The sequence below is a fragment of the Vidua chalybeata genome, chromosome 5 (assembly GCF_026979565.1).
Source record: "Vidua chalybeata isolate OUT-0048 chromosome 5, bVidCha1 merged haplotype, whole genome shotgun sequence".
Classification (NCBI taxonomy): Eukaryota; Metazoa; Chordata; class Aves; order Passeriformes; family Viduidae; genus Vidua; species Vidua chalybeata.
In genome coordinates this window covers 18,255,546-18,278,513 of record NC_071534.1, presented here as the reverse complement: position 1 = coordinate 18,278,513, position 22,968 = coordinate 18,255,546, and the positions used below count along the sequence as shown (strand labels likewise).

General features: G+C 49.8%; 2 protein-coding genes across 2 annotated transcripts; both read right to left on the bottom strand.

Annotated features, from left to right (window-relative positions):
- Nucleotides 1-1,267: 1,267 nt before the first annotated feature.
- Nucleotides 1,268-3,952, bottom strand: LOC128787932 (tumor necrosis factor receptor superfamily member 13C-like). The gene is made up of 3 exons (XM_053942541.1): nucleotides 3,808-3,952; nucleotides 3,251-3,412; nucleotides 1,268-1,702 (listed from the first exon to the last, which is right to left on the bottom strand). Exons 1-3 carry the CDS (start codon nucleotides 3,950-3,952, stop codon nucleotides 1,389-1,391), a joined length of 621 nt encoding a protein of 206 aa, XP_053798516.1. The 3' UTR covers nucleotides 1,268-1,388.
- Nucleotides 3,953-15,935: 11,983 nt separating this feature from the next.
- On the bottom strand, nucleotides 15,936-22,968 carry CENPM (centromere protein M). The gene is made up of 6 exons (XM_053942546.1): nucleotides 22,815-22,968; nucleotides 22,500-22,579; nucleotides 19,883-19,981; nucleotides 18,757-18,836; nucleotides 17,676-17,767; nucleotides 15,936-16,927 (listed from the first exon to the last, which is right to left on the bottom strand). Exons 1-6 carry the CDS (start codon nucleotides 22,869-22,871, stop codon nucleotides 16,802-16,804), a joined length of 534 nt encoding a protein of 177 aa, XP_053798521.1. The 5' UTR covers nucleotides 22,872-22,968; the 3' UTR covers nucleotides 15,936-16,801.

The following is a 22,968-nucleotide window of genomic DNA, read 5'->3' as shown; positions in this document are numbered from 1 at the left end:
TCCCCTCCACACAGTGCCTCCAGCTGACCCTACTGGGAATACTGGCACTCGGTGGCCCATTAGTGCCTGGTGTCAGTGCCCCCACACCTTGCTTGGCCAGCTCTGTTCAGTGTCCAAAACCTCCCGGACGAGGAAGCCACCTCATCTAAGGAAGAACAGACCTAGAGATGGTGCTTCATGTAAAGAACCCCTCAAAACACTTCTAAGTGACTAATCACCTTCTCCAGGGGCTTCTCACCCAACCAAAAGTCTCTGTTCAGCCAGGGAGCATCACCTGCTGTAATTACTCAGAATCAGCAATCCCACATGAACGAGTTCATTTCCCAAACAGAGCCCTTCCTGTGCAGTAAAGCCACTTACAGGCAGGTGAAGAAATCCATCTACGGGGAAATGCCTGGGATCAGCAACGCTGGCCAGCTCTGCCACACAGGCAAAGCCTTGAGGACAGTCTCATAAATTAAGTCATCTTGCCTACGCTCACATCGCTCCCTGACTGCTTTTGTGCAGTGTGGAAGCATCCATCCCAAGTGACACACAGTATTTCTGCAGCGCCAGTGAGCTGAAGTGACGGTTGTCTGCGGCTGTAATGACACGTTCAGGGAGCTCCTCTGGACTAGCTGTCTCCACTGCCTGCCCCTGGTTCTCCCTAACTTCAGGGACTATAGGTCAGAGCAAGGACAGATTTTTTTTTTCCCTCTTCACTGCCTGGGAAGACAAACTTTTTTCCTATCCCCAGGGTACCTGGCTGTGGAGGAGGTTCCCATGAGTGCTGGTGGATGCCTGCCACTGTGTGAGAGAGCCCAGAGGGTGGAAAGACCTGGATATCACAGAGTGCAGAAGACAGGGCAGCAGGACTGTAAATGGAGTAAATGCTGGGTGTGCCTTGCTTCATACGGCCTCAAGTCTCCTTTTATTGAGGTCGGTAGCAAAAATCAAGCTACTGCTGTGTGGGATTTGGTCCTAAAGTAACTCCCTGCTTCCTTTTCCCCTGCAGTTTCTGGTGTTCCAGCCCCATGTTCCCAGCAATTACCCATCCAGCAGGAGACATATCCAGGCACAACAGCTGCCTTGCAAATGGCACAGCAGTCCCTGCCACACTCCATCCTCACATGTTGTATCTCCTCTGCCTCCTCCCAATGGTTCAGCCATGGCAGCTGTCAACAGTTCATTGTAACTCAGCATGATCCACTTTGTCTTCCTCCAGCATTTACAGGTATAACTTGGGACTCAGCACAGAAAGGACAGTCATCTTAAAAGGCTGATCTTGCTAAAGGCAAAACCTGGTCCTTACAGAGCTCATACCCATGGAAGGCTTCACTCATCCCAGGAACAGGCTGTCAGTGTCCACAGGGATTGGCCAGAGCACTCGTGTTCCATTCCCCTTGCCCTCAGACTCTCTCCTCTCTGGCACAGTTCTGGGTGGTTTTGGTGGTGACCAGCGCTGTGGCCCCCAGCTCAGTGGCAGGCAGCGGGAAGCTGTGGTTGCATTCCTCAGTCCGGGGGCACACAGCAGAGAGCAGAACAATGTCGCCATCAGCATCGCCCTGGCAGCACGGCCTCTGCTTTGCCCTGGCTTTCCTGGGTGGCCCCGGCATCTTCAGGCTCCCAACAAGATGCGGGCATGGGGTTGGGTTCCGGGCACCATCTCCCTCTGGCATGGCAGAGTCCTGGCTGGGCAGGGGGCTGGCGAGGTCTATGTTTTCTGGGAAGGGACAAGAAAAGGGGGTTACTGGGCTCATGGAGTGGGGTCAGGCAGGTCCCAGGGAGACGATCCTGTCCCTAGAGGAGAAGATGGATCTGGAACAGGAGGAGTCTGCAAGGTCCCCACATCTCTCCTGCTGCAGAATTTCTCCTGCTTACAACCAAGGGGCTTTTCCTCCCCTAAAAAGCAAGAGGGAAGGGCCGAAACTTGCACTTCCACTTCAAGTCCTCTCACTCAACCCTGCTGGCAGCAGAAGAGCCCAGCCCGTGGCAGCCTGCCCTCCCTGACTGCCTCTCACTTAAAAATAGACTTGTTTACACACTTCGAATGCAGGCGTGTGCCTCCAGCCCCAAGCCTCCTGCCACTTCCCACACATCCAGTGCCGCAGCACTGGGCATGCTGTGGTGCAGCCTTGGGGGACATAGGGGATGTGGACCAGGGTATGCAACAGGAGACTGAGTAGTGCCTCCAACGCTTTCCAGAGTGGCCAGATCTCTCTCACCACTGGATTTCTCCCGTCTCTTTCGCTTTTGGTATTTTTCCTAGGCATGTGCGTCATGGGCTGTCGCAGCGCAGAAAGGCCCCAGGTAATGTCCCCCTGGTCTGAGTCACCATCCGGCAGTGCCAGAAGCGTGCAGCAAGCCAGGGCACAAGGACCAGCTGCCCCACTGTGGACACCCACCCGGGTCGTGGGGCAGTGGTGAGTGCCAGCATCCCTATGAGGCAGCCCCTCCTGGGGGTCCTGGGGAGCCATACCCCCTACTTGAGAATGGGGAGGAGTGAAGCCAGGCAAGACCACTTCTGAGAAGATTGTTCAAGGCTGAATCAGTGCCAGTGCAGGACCGCTGAGGGAGGAAAGAGCTGCCCCAACAAAGTGGGCCATCATGGAGCACTGTGGCCTTACTCTCCTGGAAGTAACCTGATAGGAAAGGTTCACCCCATTCCTTGAACCCCAGCCCTAATTTTGAGGTAACTATCAATGAGGTTGGCCCTGACATCCCACTGGGGTCTTTGGGATGCATGTTGGAGGATGCTGGGCATCCCGAGCACGAGAAGCAAGCTGGGTGGTCCACATAGGACCTCCACTGCAGTGCCGCAGGGAGAGGCTGCCTCTGGAGCCATCCCCAGGTGTCCACCACTGCTCCCACTACTCCCACTCCATCCATGTTCCTCTGGCTAGTGGGGGAGAGGGCTCTCACCAGTGAGCTCACAAAGCTACTGCTCACCAGTGCTCTGTACGTGTCCCCTGTAGAGAGGGCATGGTGCCAGGACATACTTTAAGCAAACAAAGGCACAGGGAGACCCAGCAAAGAGAGGGATGGCTCAGCAGGGTTGCACTGGCAGTCAGGTACAGGCATAGGTTCCCAGGGAATGCAGGACACTGTCACTCAGGCAGTGATTCAGATGCCCCAAAATGCCATGGGATGCCTGTGGAGCTGAGGTGGAGGAGCTAGCCTGGGCTGTGCCTCAGTGGAGCCAGCAGTAAGTGATCCCGTCTACCCCAGGGTCCTCAGGGTGTTGTGAGAGGGAGAGGAAGAGGTCTCCTACCTTTGTCCTCTTCATCTGCTGCCTTCCTCTTTCTCCTCTGCTTTCCCTCCTTGCAGGCCAGGAAGACACAAATGGCAGCCAGAACAAGGATGAACCCCACCACTACTGGGACCCCGAAGATCAGGAAGGTGCTGGTCACGGTGGGTGCCAGGGTCGGCTCTGCTGTGGGGTGAGATGCTGGTAGTGTCAGGAGGGGGAAAGCTGAAGGAGGAAAGAGGGCAGCAGCATTTTTCACCTGGCTGGCTGGCGGCAGGGAAGAAGTGTGGCGCTTAACTGTGACCCACCAGCCACCAGCAACAAAATATCCCCCTGCTTGATGAGATCCCTAGGCTGGATCATCCGACTTCTCCCTACACCAGGTTCCTCTCACTGGAACTGGCTGCCCTCTTCCCCTCTGCTTTAGGTGAAGGTGGTGCTCCATCCTCCATTTCCACCTCCATAGCCATTCTCAGGAGAAGATGCCTTCCACTTCCCACCCCTGAGGTGCCCCCAGCCTCCTTGGCCCACCACCACCCAGCCCTGGGGAGCTCAGACTGCAGCTGCCCTTGTCCCCTTACTTGTGTTGTCCTGGAACAGGTCAGAGCACTTGATGCACGACTTGGTCAGGGTATCGAAGCACTCAAAGGAGAGGCAGGAGGGGGAAATGGCAGCTTTTCCTGATGAGGACATGGCAGAGTGGGAGTGAGAGCCCAGCTCTTGCATGGCGTAGCAGTGACAGGGCCGCCGGAGTGTGAAATCGCAGCGCCCCAGGCCCCGTGGCAGAGGGAGATACAGTCTGTCAAGCTGCGTCGTCTCCCTTGGGGCTCACAATCGCTGTGCTTGGCCTGGGGCGGATCTTCACCAGGGAGGAGGAGAGCAAGCAACCAAGCCCTACCCCTGCCTGCCTTTGCAATGTGCCCTCAAACTACCCCTCTCCCCCAAAATATGCTCCCGAAATCCCCACAGCCCCTTGTGTGCCTCAGCCATGCAGCACCTCATACCCAGCCTGACCTCCTTGATCCTCGCTCCTCCCCTGCCCACCTGCATGTTGCCCCCAGCCCAGGCAATGTCCCCCAGTCTGCACCCTCCTTTGCTTACACTGAAAAGCCCCCTCGACCTCCTCCAGTGTCTACAGGAGACCTTCCTGTGCACAGATCTTCACAAGACTACATCCCACGGGCACAGATCTGTCTTGGATTGAAAATGCAAAGGACCAGAGGAGAAAAAGAGTGAAAGGGCACTGATGTTTCCCCTTTTAAAAGCTCCCACTGCCCTGAGGACACATCCTTCCAGCGACTGCTCTGCAAGCAGGCCAACTGTTGTATGTTCTTCATCATTACTGATGGTGCTCTCCATCACCTTGCTCTCTCCATCCTCTCCAATGCAGACCTAGACCTGTGGCTCCTCAGCACCCTGTCTCATTCTCCCAGGTTCCGATCTGGTTCTGCTCAGTAAATGTGCAGTAAATGGGCAAAGCAGGTCATACCAAGCAAGCCTGGTCCTCAAACCACTGGAAGGGGCTAAAAAAACCCTTTAATAGTCTCAGGCATTCCTGATCAGGAGCAGGTGAAATGTTCCACCACCAATACCCACACATCAAAGCCTGATGCCTTGAGACCTGAAATCACTGGATTTCAGTGCTGTAGGTGGATCTCTTCCATTCCTACTGAACAAAAGTCACATACTCTTTTTCTTAACTCCATAGGAAAGAAAGGGGCCAGCTGGAGTTGTTGGCTGGCTCTCAGCTGAGGGAAGCAACACTAGTGATCTGCCCTACCCAGGAGATCCCTCATAGGGCCTTACTGCTGGAGTCATGTTCTTCCAACAGCTACAGCATCTGGACTCCTTCTAGTGAGGCCTCTACTGCCTACTGTCCTGGATCAAGGCTGGCAGGGGAGGAGGAAAAATCCAAAGGGTGCTCTGGCTCAAGGTGACGGAGTACCAGGTGCCCCCACTTGGCAGCTGAGGTTCTCTGAGACAGGCCTGAGGACTTGGTCCCTGAATGTGCCTGCTCCTCACCAGTGACTGTTGGACAAGCTGAGCCCACAGGCTCTACATCCCACCTCCTGAAGTTCTGAGTAGGATGCAGTCACCAGCTCCCCATGCTAGATCTCAGCCCAAGTGCAGTTCTTTGGTACCCCATGCCCTGCACTGGAGGAGCTGCCCTACAGCACATCTCCCTCCCTGCCAGCAGCATTTCCAGGGGATAGTTTGCATCACAGCAATGTCAAAGCAGCCCCAACACAGTCTCAGCCCCACTGTGGGTGCTGCAGAGCTCCAGGCAAGCCAAAGTCCCAAAAACACCTGGTCACTGCCCACCAGTTCCAAACCTGCTGTGATTTTACTTCCCCTTCCAGCCAGTGTGCCCAGGTGCTTGCTCCCTCACCTCTGTGCCATGCCAGCAGGAATGGCTGCCAGAGGGCTGTGGGCTGCACTGAGGGGCTGAGAGAGGCCAGCCATTCTTGTGCCTGTGGCTCAGCTATTCCCACTCCATCTTAGTCAAAATAAAACTCCCCAGTTGAGTGGGGGCATGGCAAGCACTTCCCTCTCTCAGAGCCACAAATGGCACAGACAGTTCAGCACCCTCTGCCTCAATGCTTGCCGTGAGCAGGCTGTGCTTGCCCTGCTCGTACCTGCTGGGGGAGCTGGGTCAAACAGCAGCACATCTCTCCATATCCCACTGACCCTCTGCCTCTTGCACGCTCCAGGTGAGGACCAGGGCTGGGGTGCAGGCATGGGAATCGGAGAGTCAAGTGTCCAGCAGTGGCAAGGAATGGAAAGCTGTCATGCAGAGCCATGACCCACAGGAAGGGGAAAAATAAAAGACAAGGCTCACTCCAGTCCACATCTGAGCTCCACAGTAAAGAGACCTGGCAAGGAGAGGGCACCTGGAATCTCCTACCTGGAATCCAGTAGGCAGCTCTCAGAAGTGCAAGTGTAGGGTCTAGGGCCAAGAAAATACCTTGTCTTGTGGGCTGGTGGGGCTGAGGACATGCATGTAGGCAGAGGATCCCCACAAAACCTCTGGTGCTCTGGCAGGATACCTATCCCCAAACCACCTCCCTGCTCCAAAGTCTTTGCTGCTCCTCTTGCCCTGGGGTGTTTCCACCTGCTAGTCTCCTTTTCCCAAAGAGGTATGCTTCTCCATCATTCCCGTTTGCCTTACCTCTCAAATGCCCCCAACTGTACTTCCCCCATGTCAATCATCTCTCAAGGACCCTTATTTCTGTGGGTCCCACCACAGGACTGTCACCATGCCCCTCTTCCTCCTGTCTCTCCTCCCTGCTTGGCTTAAAGTGCAGGGTGAGAAGTGGTTCCCAGCATCTGCTGTACCACACTTACGGATTAACTCTGTAAGCCCAGTCAAATATGCACACTGGGGAAAGCCCAAACAAGTAACCTACACAGTGCTTTCAACATGGAGGGCAAGATTTACATTAAAGCTCAGGAGCCGACAGATCCCATTTCAGTACATGGAAAGAAAACTTGAAGAAAACTTGAAGCCCAGGGATGGCAGCCGTCATGCCCTCCTGTGAATGAAGTGCTCCCAGGTCCTGTTACATGGAAGGAGATTGCAGCCTCATTGCTGCCATTGACGTTACCCTATTCCCCCCCATCTTCTCATCACTCTTTATCATGCTCTACAGGTCTTCCCTGCCCTCGTCCCACCTTGTCCACCTCCTCCTGGGACAAGAAGATATGTTTGAATTTACACATGATAATGCTTTCTCAAGGAGAAAACCAGTGCTGACTACCCCAGCAGCGCTCACATGTGGGCCTGCTCACGAGCACGGCCCAGGTTCTGGGCATCAGTTGTCCCCCTTTTCGTCTCCCCCATCTTTGCCTCCCCTACTCTTCATAACTGTGGTTAATCCTTTTTGGAATAGCAAAAGTTAAAGCTTGGTGAGTAGTTCGAGCTGTTTGCATCTCAGAGCTGAATACGCTTGATAATCACACAAATGCATAATTAAAGAGCAGAAAAAATGACTCACTGGATAAGGAAATGCGCTTTTCTTATCTCTTCTGCAGAGAAATGAAAACCCCAGGAGCCCGGGTCTCTGGCTAAGTCCTTTTATTAAACAAATAAACCAGAAAAGATATCAAATGAGCGATTTAAGAATTATGTTTTCATCTCAGTGTCAGACAGCTCGATTTCCAGTGCCGTTTGCTCCTATCCCACAGGTGGAGGGCTGGCTTTGGCCGAGGTCAGCTGAGATACCTGGGATCCCTGTGGGAGACAGGGCAGTGCTGGTGCTCCAGGAGCACGGAGGGTTGGCACTGGCCTGTGAGGGCTCGTGCACACATGAGTGACTGGACTCGTGTGAGCAGTTCCTCTGGTGTCAGGGGTAGGTGAAGTGACTCACGCATGCACTTGCAAAACCGCGTGTAGCAGAAAATATCCCCCGAAAGTTCACCTTGTGCTCGTGCACACCGGAAACCCAAAGGCTTGTCGATCAGAGAAGCTATGAGGTGTTTACTGAGCAGACCCAGTTACCTCAGGACAAACCTCTGGCAGGATGCACCCAACACCTCGGGAACATCTTGGCACAGCCTGACACCTGCCCCGCATTCATATGGTCCAGTAGAATGCCTTAGCTGGAGCCAACCCCCAAAGCCCATTCAGCACCTCATCCCAGCAACCCTTCCCCAACACTCTTTTGCTGGCTGGTGGGAAACATCCCTTCACAAAAAGTACCACTATGGCTATTAGGAGCAGATTTCTCACAGCTCCAGCATAAACCTTCTCCTCAGGATCCACTGGGATCCTTCCTAAAGCCAGGTGGGCTTACAGACAAAATCTGGGAAGATTTTATTAATAATATGGGAAACCAAAGGTTTCAAGGCATTCACAGTCACTCCAAACCCCAGATCCCTCTGTAGATGCTCTGCTTCCTGTCAAGGGGGTTTGTGACACTGTTCAGCCACCTGCATGGGGTGTTTGGTGTGGGGCAGTGCCCCACCCTGTTGAATGGAATTTGTCTCCCTGCTCCTTGTTTATATGTCCCTGGAGCTCTGCTTGTCTGCAAGGCTGAAGAAAAAAGGGCAGGTGTCCTTGCCTCCCTCTGCAAAGGGACCTTGATAATGCTGAACACCTAAATTAGGCTTCTCAGTGGGCTGCCTGTTGAAGAACCCTGTGGGGTTACAGAAGGGTGGGTCAACTCTTCCTGAGCTCAGAATCCCTCTACCCATTCCCCCTCCCTGATCCATAGAGCCCAAGAGGGACACAGAAGCACAGAGGACATGGGAAAAACCTCCCTTGTCTGATCCAGCCCTGGAGGAGCTGAGCCCTTGATCTGCCATGGTGGAGAAGAGTGAGGGGTGTTTCCAGCCGGTGTGCTGGCTGCTTTTGCTGCTCTGCAGACTGTGGGGGGGACTCAGCGAGGTTTGGGTCCCTGGCTCTTGCAAGCCCCCCCACATCATGAACAACACAGTGTTAACTGAGCCTGGCTCTTCTGCCTGAATGTGAACAAACAGTACTCAAGCACCCTGCCCACTCTGCCTTGCAGCAGAGATGCTGCCCCCACCCCCATCCTGAGGAGAAGTGGCATCTTGTCCTGTCTCCCTTGGGCAACTGGGAGGGGGGGCAAGTGCCCCCCCCACCCAGTTTTGCCTGTGGCTGTTCACAGGGAGTGTTCACATGCTGTGACAGGGCCAGGCAGCACCTTCAGCACCAAAACAGAAACCAGTGGCTGAGGGTGATGTGCTGCCACAGGAAAAACCTCAGAACAGGTGAGTTCAGCCAGATCACGCATCCTTTATGCTAGGGCAGAAATCTCCCCTGTACTCACAGTGGGAAACCCCACCACTGCACTCTCAAGGCATGAATCTCCAGCAGATGACTCCAGAGCCAAAAATCAAAGCCACACTTGCCCCAGTTCCTCTACAATATCCTCCAGCTTCCCACAGACCTTTAGGTTCAGCCTGCTGTAAAAAGCCAGAATGATTTTACTTGCATAGGCTTGAGTGCAGAGTAATGTTATGATTTTCCATGAGTGTATTAAGGATGCAATGTTACAAGAGAACTGACAGGTGGATTTGGCCTGTGCACCTCCTCCTCTCCTGGCTGGTATCTGGGCACAATGCCTTGGCCATCCTGCCAAAGTCCAGAGAAGAAACAGGAGTGCAACACACAGAGTAGGGCAGAAGAAAAAGGGGAGGATGAAAAGCTGCTGCAGCTGCAGGGCTGAGGAGGTGGAGAGTGACTGCCAGCAGCCCTGTGCCGTATTCACCACCCCTGAGGATGAACTCCAAGGAATCTGTGGGCAATGTCCATTGATTCCCTTTCAAGGGGAGAGCCCTCCTCACAGCTCACAGGCATTCCCTCTGTAACGGCCACACCAGCTTCTGAGCCTTTGGGGCTTCAAAGGCTCTAGCTGCAGGAAGGATGAATAGCTTTGGCACAGGCTGTCACAAGAAGGGAGATGCTGTGGGAAGCGAACGGCTCTGCCAAGGCAGGTGGGTATAATCCCACCTCCCAAGATCCCCTCTCCATTTCCTAGCACAGTGTGAGCACCTATATGGGAGGTGTTGCCCTTTGCCACAGTCCCCAGGGAAGGCTGCCTGTCCACCCCCCTGGAAGATCTCCTAGCCACACAGGTCCCTTTCTCTTCCACACTGCACCCACAGCCCTGCAGAGGCCTAGACCACCAGAGGATGCAGGCAGGCTTCCGAGGGGCTGTGCAGCAACACAGCATTTCCCATCACCCAGCCTAAAAATGCACATTAGAGGCTGAGGGCAGGAACAGCTTTATACCCCCTAATAATCTTGTCTCTAAGCTAGATAACTAGGACTGCAAATCCCTGGTGATAATCACAGCCACCATGCCTGCAAGCTCTCCCCCAGACCATTCATCTGGCTTGATGATGCTTTAAAGAGACATCTAATGAGGATAATCTGATTCAAATCCCCTCCTGCTTTTGGGCAGCAGAGCAATTCAGGCCCCCTCAAACTCCTTCTTCCTCCATGACTGTCTTTATTTCCCCTTCTTGTATGAATCACTGTGGGGTTTCCTTTGCTTTTTGCATTACTATTTTAAATCTTTGATATGACCACTGCAATCAAGATTCAGTCCCTTTAGAACCTAATTAACATGAAATCAGACTCAGTTTTACTCATAGCCTTATAATGGGATGCTGGCCACTGCTTCAGCTCTCACTTCGGGTGCAGGGAACATTGCAGCCTGCTTAAAAAATTCCCTCTTTACCTGATTCAATCAGAACCACTTACAGGAAATATACACACACATTTCAAGCTCAGCAAGAGAGTCAAGCTTTGGGAAGTGGGGAAGATCTCAATCACTCTCAGCTTTCAGTGCAGAGCAGATGGTGAACATTGCGACTATATAATTTATAGGACACCATCACTATGTATTAGTCCCATACAGCGGCTGAGCTCAGCCAAACCACAGCTCATGCACACTCAGGGGGACTCTCACAGGTGATGCTCCACATGCAACCTGGGTAAGACCCAGGTTTTGAAGAAAGCACATGCTTCATGTTTCATCTCCTTTATAACACAGAGCAGAAGATGCACTGCAGCAGCCCTTGTCCCAGAGGGTCTTCCTCTTCCCCCTAGACTGGGCAAACGCTTCCCAGCCTGCAAACTTGTGTTTGAAATAGGTCTGTATTACACAACATCTGCGTGCAAGCAACTCCCCTTCCCTTCCCTGCGAACAGCTCACGCAGCAGCATGATGGATGCCAGGGCAGCCCAAGGTCAGGTGTAGGGGTTTGTTTGCACTTCTTCAGGGCTGTCAAGCCATGCTGGCACATGCAGCATGCTGGGGGTCACAATGCCCAGGAGGGATGAGCATCACCACCGCAGCTCAATTTCAGCAGTGCCTAAAGCCTCCCTGCCCTGCCTTTCACCCAGACACATACACAGTGGGTACAGTGAAGGACCTGTCAGGAGTCAGGAGGGGGAATTGCTCAGGGTGGCCAAGTTGGGTTGTCATGAAAAGGTAAAAAGGCAACTTCAAAGGGATAAAAACTACCCCTCTGGTGCAAAGTGATGGCAGCTCCAGCCTTGTCTCTAAGGTTGCAGAGTTTTCAATTCCCTGCATGGCTAAAAAAAGTCCTGGAGATAAGTGTGGAAGACTGAGCCTTTACAGGTGCCTGGTGTGCAGGCACAGAGTGACACTGTGCTATCCCAGGGCTTCCCCAGCTCTAATGCCTTTGATCCTCTGCTGTTCAGCATAACAGCACGAGGCACTGAGTCACCCCTCAGTCCCACAGGGAAATGAGGATTAATTAGTTGATTCTAGCACCTGTCTTTAAAGAGAGATACTCCACCACCACATGAGCCATAGGTTGTTACTGAGCTGAGGCAAATGCAGTCCTGGCTTCACGTCTGTGATCTCTGGAAGAGCAAGAAAAAGAAACAGCAGTGGGGGAAAAAAATTGAATATTCACACTGGGGCAATGCCAGTGCTGCTGTCAAAACTAGGAGAGTGGCCAGCACAGAGGTTCGGGAGAGCTTTGAGCTGACCAGTGCAGACAACGATAGTGCCTCAAGAACTGCCAGCCCTCAACAAACACCCAAGGTGTTCCAACAGTCCAAGCACAGGGCAGGAGCAAGGCAGGCCCAGTCACAGCATGGCACTGTCACCTTGTCACTGCATGGTGAGCACATAGCAGGACCAGAGAGCTTTCATGTGAAGACATAAAAGCAATACTCCATACTGACAGAAAACAGGAAAAGCCTCCTTAGCTTGTTTAATGCTGGCTGGGCTTTTTAGTTTTTTTCCAGCATGCCTGAGCACAAGTGCTTCAGCTGGCCCTGGCACAGCTTGTTGTAGCGCCAAGAGGGTGCTGGGATCCAGCTGCTAGAGCAGACCCTGCACACCAGGGCCATGTTTCCCAAGGGGAGGTGTTCTCTCTCGTTGTTTTTGTCCTTGCCCCAGCTCGGTGCTCCTTCCCGTGACACGCAGAGCCCACGGGGCTGTCGTACCCAGCTGCACCTGGGCCGGCGGGAGGAGGCTGCCTGCACGTATGTAAAGCATGGGCTCTCTTTCACACACCGCTGACTCCCCTCGGCAAAGGAGGCGGCGGGGCGGGGCACACGGGCACGGTGCCTTTCCTGGCTCCTCTCAAAATGGCCCAGCACACGGTAAGCTCCAGGGGAACGAGGGATGCGACATCGCGGCACGTGGCAGCTCTCGCAGAAGGAGCCTGTGGCAAAGGAAACGTGGCCCAGCACGGGCTGGGAGCCCACGCTACTCAGCTGCCAAGGAGTCTCAGCAAGTCACGTCACTCCAGAGTCCCCCGTGCCCGACCTCTCTTGCACACCGGTTCTTCACAGCCAAGACAGCCCCTCCTGCACAGAGCTGACCCGAGGGGACGCCTTCCTGCCTAGTATCGCCGTGCTGTATTAATATTTAACAGCGAGGAACAGATCCAGAGACTTTGATTTCCCCGCTGGCCAATTCAAGGATAATTGAACTGTGCAGGGAATTTCAGCATTTCAGAGGGTGGTTTCGTTCCAGTTCACACCAAAACCTAACCATGCCGCAATGCCTTATGAGAAGGATTGCAGCCAGTTTCAGGCAGCCTCCCTGCAGTGGAGTCAGGCATGTAAGCAGCACAAAACCAGCTGATCTCAGGAGGTGCCCAGCCAGCAGGCCCCACCTAACCCTCCCCCACAGAACTTAGGTAAAAGTCAAACTCTGCTGAAGAGGAAAAAGATTGTTTTTTCGGAATGTTTCCACTCAATTCCAGATTTGCGACTCCAAAGTAATGTCATTTTGCCCTCGTTACAAACCCCCAGTGGAGGCAGATCCTGCTGTAGAAGCAGAGCAAGCGAGGCACAGTGAATTTTCACTTGCATGCCCAGGGAAAGTGGCAGTGGTTCAGCAGCCCACAGCAACACTGCACAAGGGCTTAGGGTGGGGAGTGGAGAACACTCAGAGTGCAGAGGAGACTGCCAGGGGATCCAGGCCAGCTGAATGGAAACAGAGCAGCTGGAAAACAGCCAGTGCTCCTGCAAAATCAAGACAAGTTAAAAACCCCACAGGAGGAAGCCTCTTCCTTGCTTTTGGCAGCAGAGCAAAGCTGACCTCTGCCACAGCTCTGGCACTCAGCTCGAGGCAGCAGAGCACGAGTCCCTTCTTGTCCACCATTGCTGTGAACAGTGGTCATGATGAGAGCAACCAAGGAGCTCTTGCAGCTTGACCACAGCTGCTAGGCACCACTGCTGACCTAAGCCAGCCACTCCCTTCAAACTACAGGTCTTGGCAAGCAAAGATGGCCAGTTTTAACCAGTCCCCAAAGCAAATACCAGAGGTGGCCTTGAATCTAAAGCTCTACCACCAGTTTCAAGGTTTGGAAGGGACAGATACATCCCCAGGTTGGATTTATCTCTGATCTTTATTCCAGGAACAGAGATCTTTTACTATGGGTGCCATTTCAGTATGCACTTTCTCTCCCATTGGTATAGACTGAACATATCATGTTTTATCATGCTTAAAAGTTGGTCTGATTTAACTGCTGGTGCAGCAGAGTTAGTCTTAGAAAACTTGGCACAGCAGAGAGCTGTAATCCCACCAAGTAATGCCAAGCAAGCTGATTTGTGTCGAAATCTCTCACAGATCACCTTTGTGAGCTGTTTGGCTAGCAGGCTGAGGAGGCAAAATCTTCTTCAAGGGACTGGATTGAAAATGAAATCCTGTGGGTCAACCTGCCATAGCAGAGGAAACCATATTATAACCTCATTTAGTTCCATCCCCAAAAAAAAGTTTACACCAGTGCAACTGGTATGAGCTCTTCTATACTAATTAAACTGCTTTTATTCTAATTTTGCTGACATAACTGACAAACAGAAACACATCCACAAACTGAAACAGTCAAACCAGCAACACTCACAGGTACTTTCACCACAGAGAGGGGGATTCCTCTTTGAAAATCTCCACAGGGATAGGGAACTGAAGCAAGAGAGAAGAGAAAGCAAGTAACTTCAAAATGTTTCTGTTAGTTTAGATTTCAATCAGCTTGGCAAACTCTTTCACGAGGTCTGAACACAACAGAACCTGAGTAACTAGCTTTAATTCAGCTTCAGGCCTTCCATGCCTCTGATCCCAGTCTAAGTGCTACTTTCACAAGACCTTTATCAAACATTAGCCCTGGCTACTCCATCCAGATGAAAGATATCCTCAGCTGCCTTGTCTCCTCTGGTAGTAAGGGCAGTGTTATGGCCTGTCTAAACTAATAGCCGACAGCTCCTAGAGGTATTTACATAGTTGAAGATGTAGCTTTAGATGTGTCCCAACTACTTTGGGTTGTAAAACATGATGGACCTGAGACACAGTGTCATATTCTTAGATACGCTCCGCTTCCCCTGCCAGTTCTAGTAAATACTTTTTCCTAAGAGTAAGAAAAATATTTGCCCCAAGGTGAAGGAAGATGCTGCTCTTAAGGAACTAGATTTTATTATGTACCAGCTGAGATTCAGCCACCTGTAGGAAGTAAAAACAGCATCTTTCTTCTTTGAAAGTAATAGAAGGAAATACCACATCTGAAACACAACAGTGGAAAAAAAAACCTGCTTGAAGGTGCAGGAGTGGACAGTAGCACATGTGGGTTACTTCAAAGCATTCTGGGTGGACCAAAAAGAAGTTTCATTTTCACTAGTTAAAAAAGCACAGTGAAATTACTCTTGAGGCCAAAGGGATTTAACCCGAGTCTGTGGGTTATTAGAGTGAACTGGAGAGCAACCTAGGAGAGGAAAAGTCTCCTTTCCTTATAGGAGTTGCAGAGGACACAAAAGAGTGGCTCATTTTATGCCACTTCCTTTCCTCCCACAGACTGCACCTGCACATCGAGAGCAAATCGAAACCAGCCTATTCTAAGCCATGGTCTCCTTTATTTTGAGGGACTCAAAGCAAGAGCAGGGCTGAGACAGCATAACCAACACAGAAACTTGTTTCTCAGCATGATTTTCCCCTCTCTGGTGGCCAAGTCCTGGTTAGTACCTTCAGGATGGTAAAGCTAGCCGAAAGTAGGGCATGCCCATTAAGCTTCCAATCCTCCTTACACAGCCACGACAGTTTGCACATGTCTTTCTCCTTTGGGTTTTAGCCAGAGTCCAGCCCTTTTGGGCATCATAACACAGCTGAATGGTTTAGCTCCTTTTGTTTCAGCTGACAAACACCCTAGCCCTCCCCCATCAGCAACAATACAACTGGAGCTGGGATTTGTGTGTCCTCTGAGCAAGGATACAGGCTTTGTGCCTTGCTGAGCTGTCTTTGCAAGGACTGCCAACACTCACAGCTGATTAAGCCTGCAGTGCTGCTTTCTGCTTTTCCTGCTCACAGACAGATGTCAGAAACAAGCTAACTGAAACAGTGCACACAGCTAGAGCTCTGCACCTAGGAACATTAAAGCAGACTATTAGGGATTAAATAAATTAAACCAGAGGGGAGCTTAACACATTCTCTCTAGGCTTCATTTCTACCTGGCATGCAGTTCTGGGTAAGAAACATCCCAGCGTTTCAAAAAGCACTGTATTCTGGCAGGTGGCTCAACTCAATGAACAGAAAGGGCTGTATTTGAAAAGCTTTTGCCACCACCACATGGTTGAAGCCACGAGTGCAGCAAAACAACTAACTGGGAGTTAGAGCTGCCAGCAAGGACCAGCCTGCCAGGGCAAACTGGGGCAGGCGTTTGCAGGTTTTAGAGGCTGTGCCACATCACTAATAAAGAGCATACAACTATTACATATTACTTATTTTATTAAATTAGAACTCTCAAACCTTAGTGACTTGCAGTAAGCACAAGGCACAACTTATAGCTGGTCAGAACCTGTTAATAAAGGGATTATACACAGCATATGCCAAACCAGAGGAGACAACCTGTTTTCTGTGTGCTGCTGTGGTGCTGGCTGCTAGGTTTCACCTCTGGTCAGCCCCAGAGGCTGCACTACTGGGGCTGTCTTTGGGCTTGACAGGTGGAGTCTTTTTCTTCAAGGATCTAAAAGAAAGCTAAAGTGATAGACTGATTATCTTCTTTAGTCCCTTCCTTCCCTATTAGGTACCAGACATGAAAATAGTGAGTCCTTTGCTGGGCAGATGCTCACACAGCTGGATCATTAACTGCCTCAAGTGCGATCTATCTAGAAGCTCGAGGCCAGCCTTCCTTCCCCATTCTTCTCTTGGTGGACAGACAAAACCTGGCAGCAAGGTTTCACATTAGACTAAGGTGCTGCATTTCAGCTAAAAGAAGGAGCCTGCTGCCTCTTCTCTGGTACTCTGGAGACAGTAGCCTGTTCTTCTAATATTCTCTCAGAAAAACATGTAGCTCCTGGCCATTGGCCAAGTGGAAAAAACTCAAACTTGATCATGAAACGGGATTCAGATGTAATAATGGATCAGAATCCCCAGTTCAAACTGCCCTCCCTATATGTTATCCACTGAATAGGAATCAAACTTTTATTGAGAAGTAAGCAACTAGGAACAGTTTTGGATGAGTGGTCATGACAAGTCAATCAAAAAAAGCTTCCCAATGTGATTTCAACTGTGGCAGCTTGAATGCGTGATGTAAAAAAACCTGATGAATGTGTGTGAAGTATCACAATAAGAAGCTAATCATCATCAGACTTCCTCATCAGTGAGACAAAGGACAAGGCAGAAACTCCCGGTATGTGACCAGCACAGATTCTTAACATTCGCACAAGTCGTTGAGCAGTAGCAATTCGAGTGCCTTCCAACTGGAAACAGAATGGAGAAATTATTTAATCAATAGAAAAGAAGAAAAGCAACAGTAAGCTTTGATAAAAGAAAGAACCAGAGCAGGGATCAAGTGGCTAGCTATAGAAAACCCCGAACAGGCCCATTTACTTCCCTAATATTAAGGAAGGTACAGTGTTGCCAGCTGGAAGTGCTGAAGGGCTTGCCAAAGGCACAGATTCTACCTGCTGGTAGGGAAGCAGTCTCTGAGCATGCAGTGACAAGTACACAGAAAAGTGAAGTGTGCTGCTGCTGAATGCCAAACTCTCCCTCCAGCTTTTCAGACCAAGCAGGTAACTGCAAAGAGTGGCATATCAGATGGCAAAATCATCAGTGAAGCCACAAAGTTAGGCTGACACAAAACGTTACATGGGCAAGGGAATCACATAGCAAATAACAGCTAAGGGGTTCCCAGGAAGAGAAAATGCAGCAAGGAACACATGTACCAAGGCTTTGCATATCAGAGATGGTTTTTGTTAGCTTAGGCTTGGCTTCATGAGGTTTTGAAGTAGCACAGGAAGGACCGGATTACTAGAAGACTAATTTCAAGGACAGCCAGACTCCTGTACCTCTACTGTTCTTGTAGACAGTCTGGTCTCTGACACTTATGAAGGCCAGCAGCATATGTATTTATTGTTACATGTATTTATTGCTAATATAATGATGTTTCTAACAATCACAGAGCAGTGAAATTCGGAAATCCCTTGAGATGTCAAATAAGCACCTTACCTCCAGCTCACAGAATAGCACAGGACTGCAGTAGGCTTCTCCTAATTTACAGACAGCATTCGTCTCAATGCTGCAAGCATTCACCCTGCCAACTAAAAAAACATTTTCCTACATTACAAGCCTCATAATCAGCAATCAGTGAAGAAAAGTTTTAGGAAATTCCACATCCACAGAACAATCCAGAGCTAATTTTTGGAGCATAATAGAAGGTAAGGCAACAGTGAGTAGTGCAAACCAAATGGTACAATTTTGGAAACAGAATTAGCACAGAAGTCTCATAATACTAACAGCAGGAATAGTACCACATCACTCTCCATGTGACATTAACATTCCGCATAAGGGATCAGCACACCATCAGCTTCCACTCACTTACCAAAAGTTCTCCTGAGTCAAATGGTATCACAGAGTTGTCTGATCTCCAAGGAATTCACTTCATCAAGAGAGCCACAACACAAGACAATGCTAAGACTTCTCTATTTCAGAATTAAGCCTCCTGACCCCCAAACTCCAGGGATACAGCACCTATTCCAACACTGAGCAGTACAGTCTGGCCCCTCCAGTTCCTCAGAGGTGAAGCAGGGAGGGTACACAGGAAAGCATGGGGAGACAGAAAGATTAGAGGCACAACATGGCCAGACAGTACACAGCAGTTTGTATTAAAACTATACTTGATAGTTTTGTAGCTCATCCATTTAGATTCACTTTATTACCACAGTATCATATGCTTCTCACTGCTCATTAAGATTATCATTAAGTCAGATCTGCAGGAGCAGATAGACCAGTGGAGTGCCACACACACACACAAAAAATCAATAACACAAATCATATTTAGGGATTAGGGACAGAGAAGAGAGGTCTGACTGGCAAAAATAAAAAGGAGAGAGCAAGTGATCATGAGAGAACAGTGTTTTATCTAGGAAAATAATAAAAAAAGGCAGAGGAGTTCAGAAATAATTTAAACAAAGTTGCAACAAAGCCATTGGTTTCCTTTAGTTTGTTTCAAGTTAAGTCAGTGCCCTGTTTTAAGAAAACCAACAGTGAGTTGTGCTGCTTGAAGAGGAGGAAGAGGTGCCATACGTACCCCCAGTGACAAGAAAGCACACTTTCCCCAGGAAGAAGCTGGCATCCACATGAGCTAGGGAAGTTTCGACATTCTTCAAGCTGTCAGAAAAGTACAGACAATCCAATTGGACAGGGAGGTTAAACCAGTGCAGCATAAGGAAAACAGGAATAATTTTCAGAAGCACAATTAGAGAAACAATGATGTTAACATCTGCTGATTTGTGAGCTTGCGAAGTTCTGCTTTATGCTAAAAGCATGACATCAGAGACCTCTGTAATACCCACAGCTGTTTAATAACCCATAACATATCCTTTCTACTCAAGACTCAACAGTTAGAGTTAGTTTGAACAGTGTCCTCCATGATTTACAGACACTAAGCATCTGAATTCATTAATATCCAATGAAACTTCAGCACCACTTCGGCTCTTTCAGGAAGCGCTTGCCCACACATTTCTGCAGCACCATCTGTGCTGTAAGTATGCAGCTGGGCCTGTCATTTTTGGTAAATGAGAGCCCAGGATCATCAATCACAAGTTAAGTAAGCAATAAAATGCTGACTTCTGTGCCTTAGCAAGTCTTTACTTGTGGCCTGGGGAAACAAGTATAATTTCTACAAAGATGTAGAGCACAAGATGATAGAAAAGGGATCAATCCCTGCAGACCTTTCTCTTTTGCCCAGAGATATCTGTAGTGCTGATCCATAGTGCTTGACCAGGAGTATCAGTGAACTGAGGACACAGACGCAGCCACTTGCTGGTTATTGGGCAGCACTGCCCAGCACACATCAGAGTTCTGCATGTTATAAAACTTCGCAGCACCACCAGCACTTCCATGTAATTCTATAGACAGCCTCTTTCCAAAGCTCAGTTCGTATTGTCACATATCCAGATCCAGAAATAAATTCTGCCTTCTCTGCTATGGCAACTTAGTGCACAACAGGCATGTTATTGGACAGAGCAATTCAGTCCTAAACCACTGCTGGAGGCCAAAAAGCCACTGTATATATTACTGAGTTCTTCCACCACAGCAAGTCTTGGGTTTGAAATCCACTATTCAGCAATTCCAATATAGTAAAAATGCAAATTTAGCCATCAAAACAAGAAATAATATTAGTCCCCCCTCTCATCTCTTTTCCCATCTCTTACCTGTACTTGCTTTTGATGTCAATCATAAACACAACCAGATCTATGCTGGGTCGAAGATGATCCCTCTCTGAAGGTAAGGGGAGGGATGTAGCAAGGTGACTGAAAGATAACAAATTTGCCAGTTTAACCAACTAGCTTGGCAAGACAGTACCCACTTACCCATAATCACACAACCACTGCAGTTCACCCTGTAGCAAGTTACCAGGAAGCCTGCTAATTACTAAATACGTGGGCATTGAAGAGGCACTGTGATTGTTTAAGTGGTACTCTCATATCTTAGGCCCACTCATAGTTGCTGACAGGCACAATTGTAATTGCTAGACAAGGCTGGTTATAATGCGACGCTTATTAGAGCATAACAAGTCTCACAGAAACATTTTCTCTGTGCAGATCTCTATGGCAAGTAATTTAATTTAATTGTTACAAAGAGTCCTTTCTAACAAAGCAAACTCCAATTCCTTACAGGAATGTTTTGCTGTAAAGTTTCATCAATGCATCAGTGCTTTTCTGTCACATTCCAGAGATACAGCTCATATGCTCACACAGGACAGGTGACCTTTCCAGGTACAGAAGAACCTTAAACCACAAATTTGTCCCTAGAACAGCTTTACAGATAGAGTTATAACTCAAAAAGAGCTTCTATTGTATCATCACCCTCCCTTTTAACCCTTTTACTATGTCAGAAGCTACTAGGTTAGTTTAGGCATCCTTCAACACGGTACTACCACTGCTCATTAGAGCTGTTGGAAGAAATATAGGGTGGGGATTTTTGCATCTCTGCCCACTAAAAAAGCCAAACAACCACAAACAACTAACAACAACAAAAACCAAACAAGCGTACCAACGAAAAACTCAACCATAAAATGTTTCAGCAGTATATAACTGGATCTTCCACAGGGAAGAACATTATCAGTACCGCATTTTTGGAAGATCACCTTAATTTGAACTGGGCAAACAAACATCCCAAACGTTCAGTCACTCTCACAATCCAGTTTCTCTCTGGAAGCCAAGGAAGAAACATTGATTCTGGTCTTCTTGGGGGAATATTACTTCTAGTATTTCAGTCTCAAGGACTTAACAGTTTTCTGCAGCAGCCACAGACCATGGCACACATTCCCTTCTTTTAACCCTATGTAGTTTGTAGTTTTGTTTGCTAGTCTCCAAATAAAGGTATTTTGTTTCTTCTGTTTATGGAAGATATGATTTAACAAAAACATTCTGAAACTAACACAAGAGATGAGCAAAGTGAGCTTGAAAGACACACTGCTTATTAATTGAAACACAAACCAGCTTATTAATTTAAGGTGAAATTTAGGGAGACTCTTTGATGAAAGTATCAGATCACCTTGAGGGAAAGAAAAAAGCGACCCAGAAAAGCACTGCATTGTTTGGAATTCTGTTATATTTAAACCAGCATGACTAGATGATGACAGCAGTCTCTAGATATGCACTGCAGAAGCCTCGCCCCCCACCAGCAATAAGAGACACAAAAAACCCAAGCCCTGTAACTCTTCGCCCAACAGCTGTTCCTGACAGGTAGACCTGTGAGATTAGATATCATATTTGTTTGTAATGTGTACAATCACAAAGTAACACAGTGGGGGAAAGAACACCACTGGCTTTGCCTTCCGAAAAATATTTACACAGGGATGTACCTTACTGTGTAGCATGAGCACACAATTCTGTGCCTTTGGGCAGTTACACAGCTGTAGTACCTGCAGCCATCTAGTTAAGGCACACCACAGCTCAGCAGAGGCTGCAAGTTTCATATAGAAAATGGGGTGGTTCATTTACTATTAACATAGACATCCAAGATGCCACAATCAGAGCACTACAGTCACTCTAATTAGCCAGCAGAACATTAGCTTGGTTTGCTTTTACTGCATAGCCATAGCAGAGAAATAACACAAACACCTTCTGAAGAGCTGACTAAACTAATTTGGTCTTGGCAAAAGAGCTGTCAAGGACATTTTATTGTAAAAAGCTGGTTAATCAAGCTTTTAAGACAGGACATGTCATGTGGCTAAAGCTGAAATCCCAAGTGTATCTTAAGGAGGAAAAGCACAAGTGTGCATACAAACCAGAAAACAGCTACAAAGAGCATCCAAAGCAATGGACATCTTTCAGAAACACTTGCTCTCCTGCAAGTACTTGCAAGCACTGTACCTGTCCCATTTTGTCCCAGGATGTTTAATTTCTGTCTCTCAGGCGGGGAAAAAAAATGTGTTGCTCTCACACCTTTCCAATTTAGTAATCAATATGCAAAAGGCAAGGGTGCGTGCATCGTGAACACGAACGTGGGAAATGCTTCCCCCTCTTTCCGTTTCCAAGCATGCCCAAACTGCCTGCCCTGAGGACAGAGGGGTTTCCCCGCTGCAGATGCGGTCACATCTGGGCAGTGGTGCTCTCTAGCGTTCGCAAGAGCGAAGTGTCTCTCTGAACCGTGTGCTCTACAGCCGCCACTCCTGCCACGGGGGCGGAACCTGCGCTTTTAACCAATTTCGGTGCATCAGGAATCTGAAGCGCAAGCTTTCCGTGAATTCGCGTCACAGCCACTGGTTTGCACCTCTTGGACCAGGTGGCAGCGGGCCCCAGCATGCCGCTCCCCACCACTCACATGCTGATGTTGAAGTCCTTCTTCTCCTGCAGGATCGCCTCCGCCAGCTTCTGCTGCAGCGCCTCGTCCGAGCCCACGAGCTGCGGGCAGAGCCGAGAGCGCGGTCAGCACAGCGCGCGCCCGGCCGCACATTTGCATATCGGCCCCGGACAGCCAATCCCCGCGCGGGGCCGGGCCGGCGCGCGGGCAAGGCCCGACGCGGCGGAGGGGAACGGGACAGGCGGGCGCCCGCAGCGGGGCCGCGCCGGGGAAAGGGGCGGAGGAGGGACGGCGGGGCCGGGCCGGGCCGCGGAGCGGCGCCACCGCCGGACCTACCAGGAGGACGCCGGAGTTGAGCGTCGGGAGTTTGTCGAAGGGCCGCAGCACCGCCATCCCCGCGGGAGACGGCGCCACCCGCCCGCCGGCCCGCCGGAATTCAAACGGCAGTCGCGTTCCGCCTTGCGCCGACGTCGAGCGGCGCGGCCGGGGC

Coding starts and splice junctions, on each gene's coding strand:
- LOC128787932 (XM_053942541.1), bottom strand. CDS start 3,952: ATGCAAGAGCTGGGCTCTCACTCCCACTCTGCCATGTCCTCATCAGGA. Junction 3,413..3,807: donor CCTGTTCCAGGACAACACAA/GTAAGGGGACAA, acceptor CTCACCCCACAG/CAGAGCCGACCCTGGCACCC. Junction 1,703..3,250: donor AGCAGATGAAGAGGACAAAG/GTAGGAGACCTC, acceptor GTCCCTTCCCAG/AAAACATAGACCTCGCCAGC.
- CENPM (XM_053942546.1), bottom strand. CDS start 22,871: ATGGCGGTGCTGCGGCCCTTCGACAAACTCCCGACGCTCAACTCCGGC. Junction 19,982..22,499: donor AAGGACTTCAACATCAGCAT/GTGAGTGGTGGG, acceptor GTTATCTTTCAG/TCACCTTGCTACATCCCTCC. Junction 16,928..17,675: donor TGCTATTCTGTGAGCTGGAG/GTAAGGTGCTTA, acceptor TTCTGTTTCCAG/TTGGAAGGCACTCGAATTGC.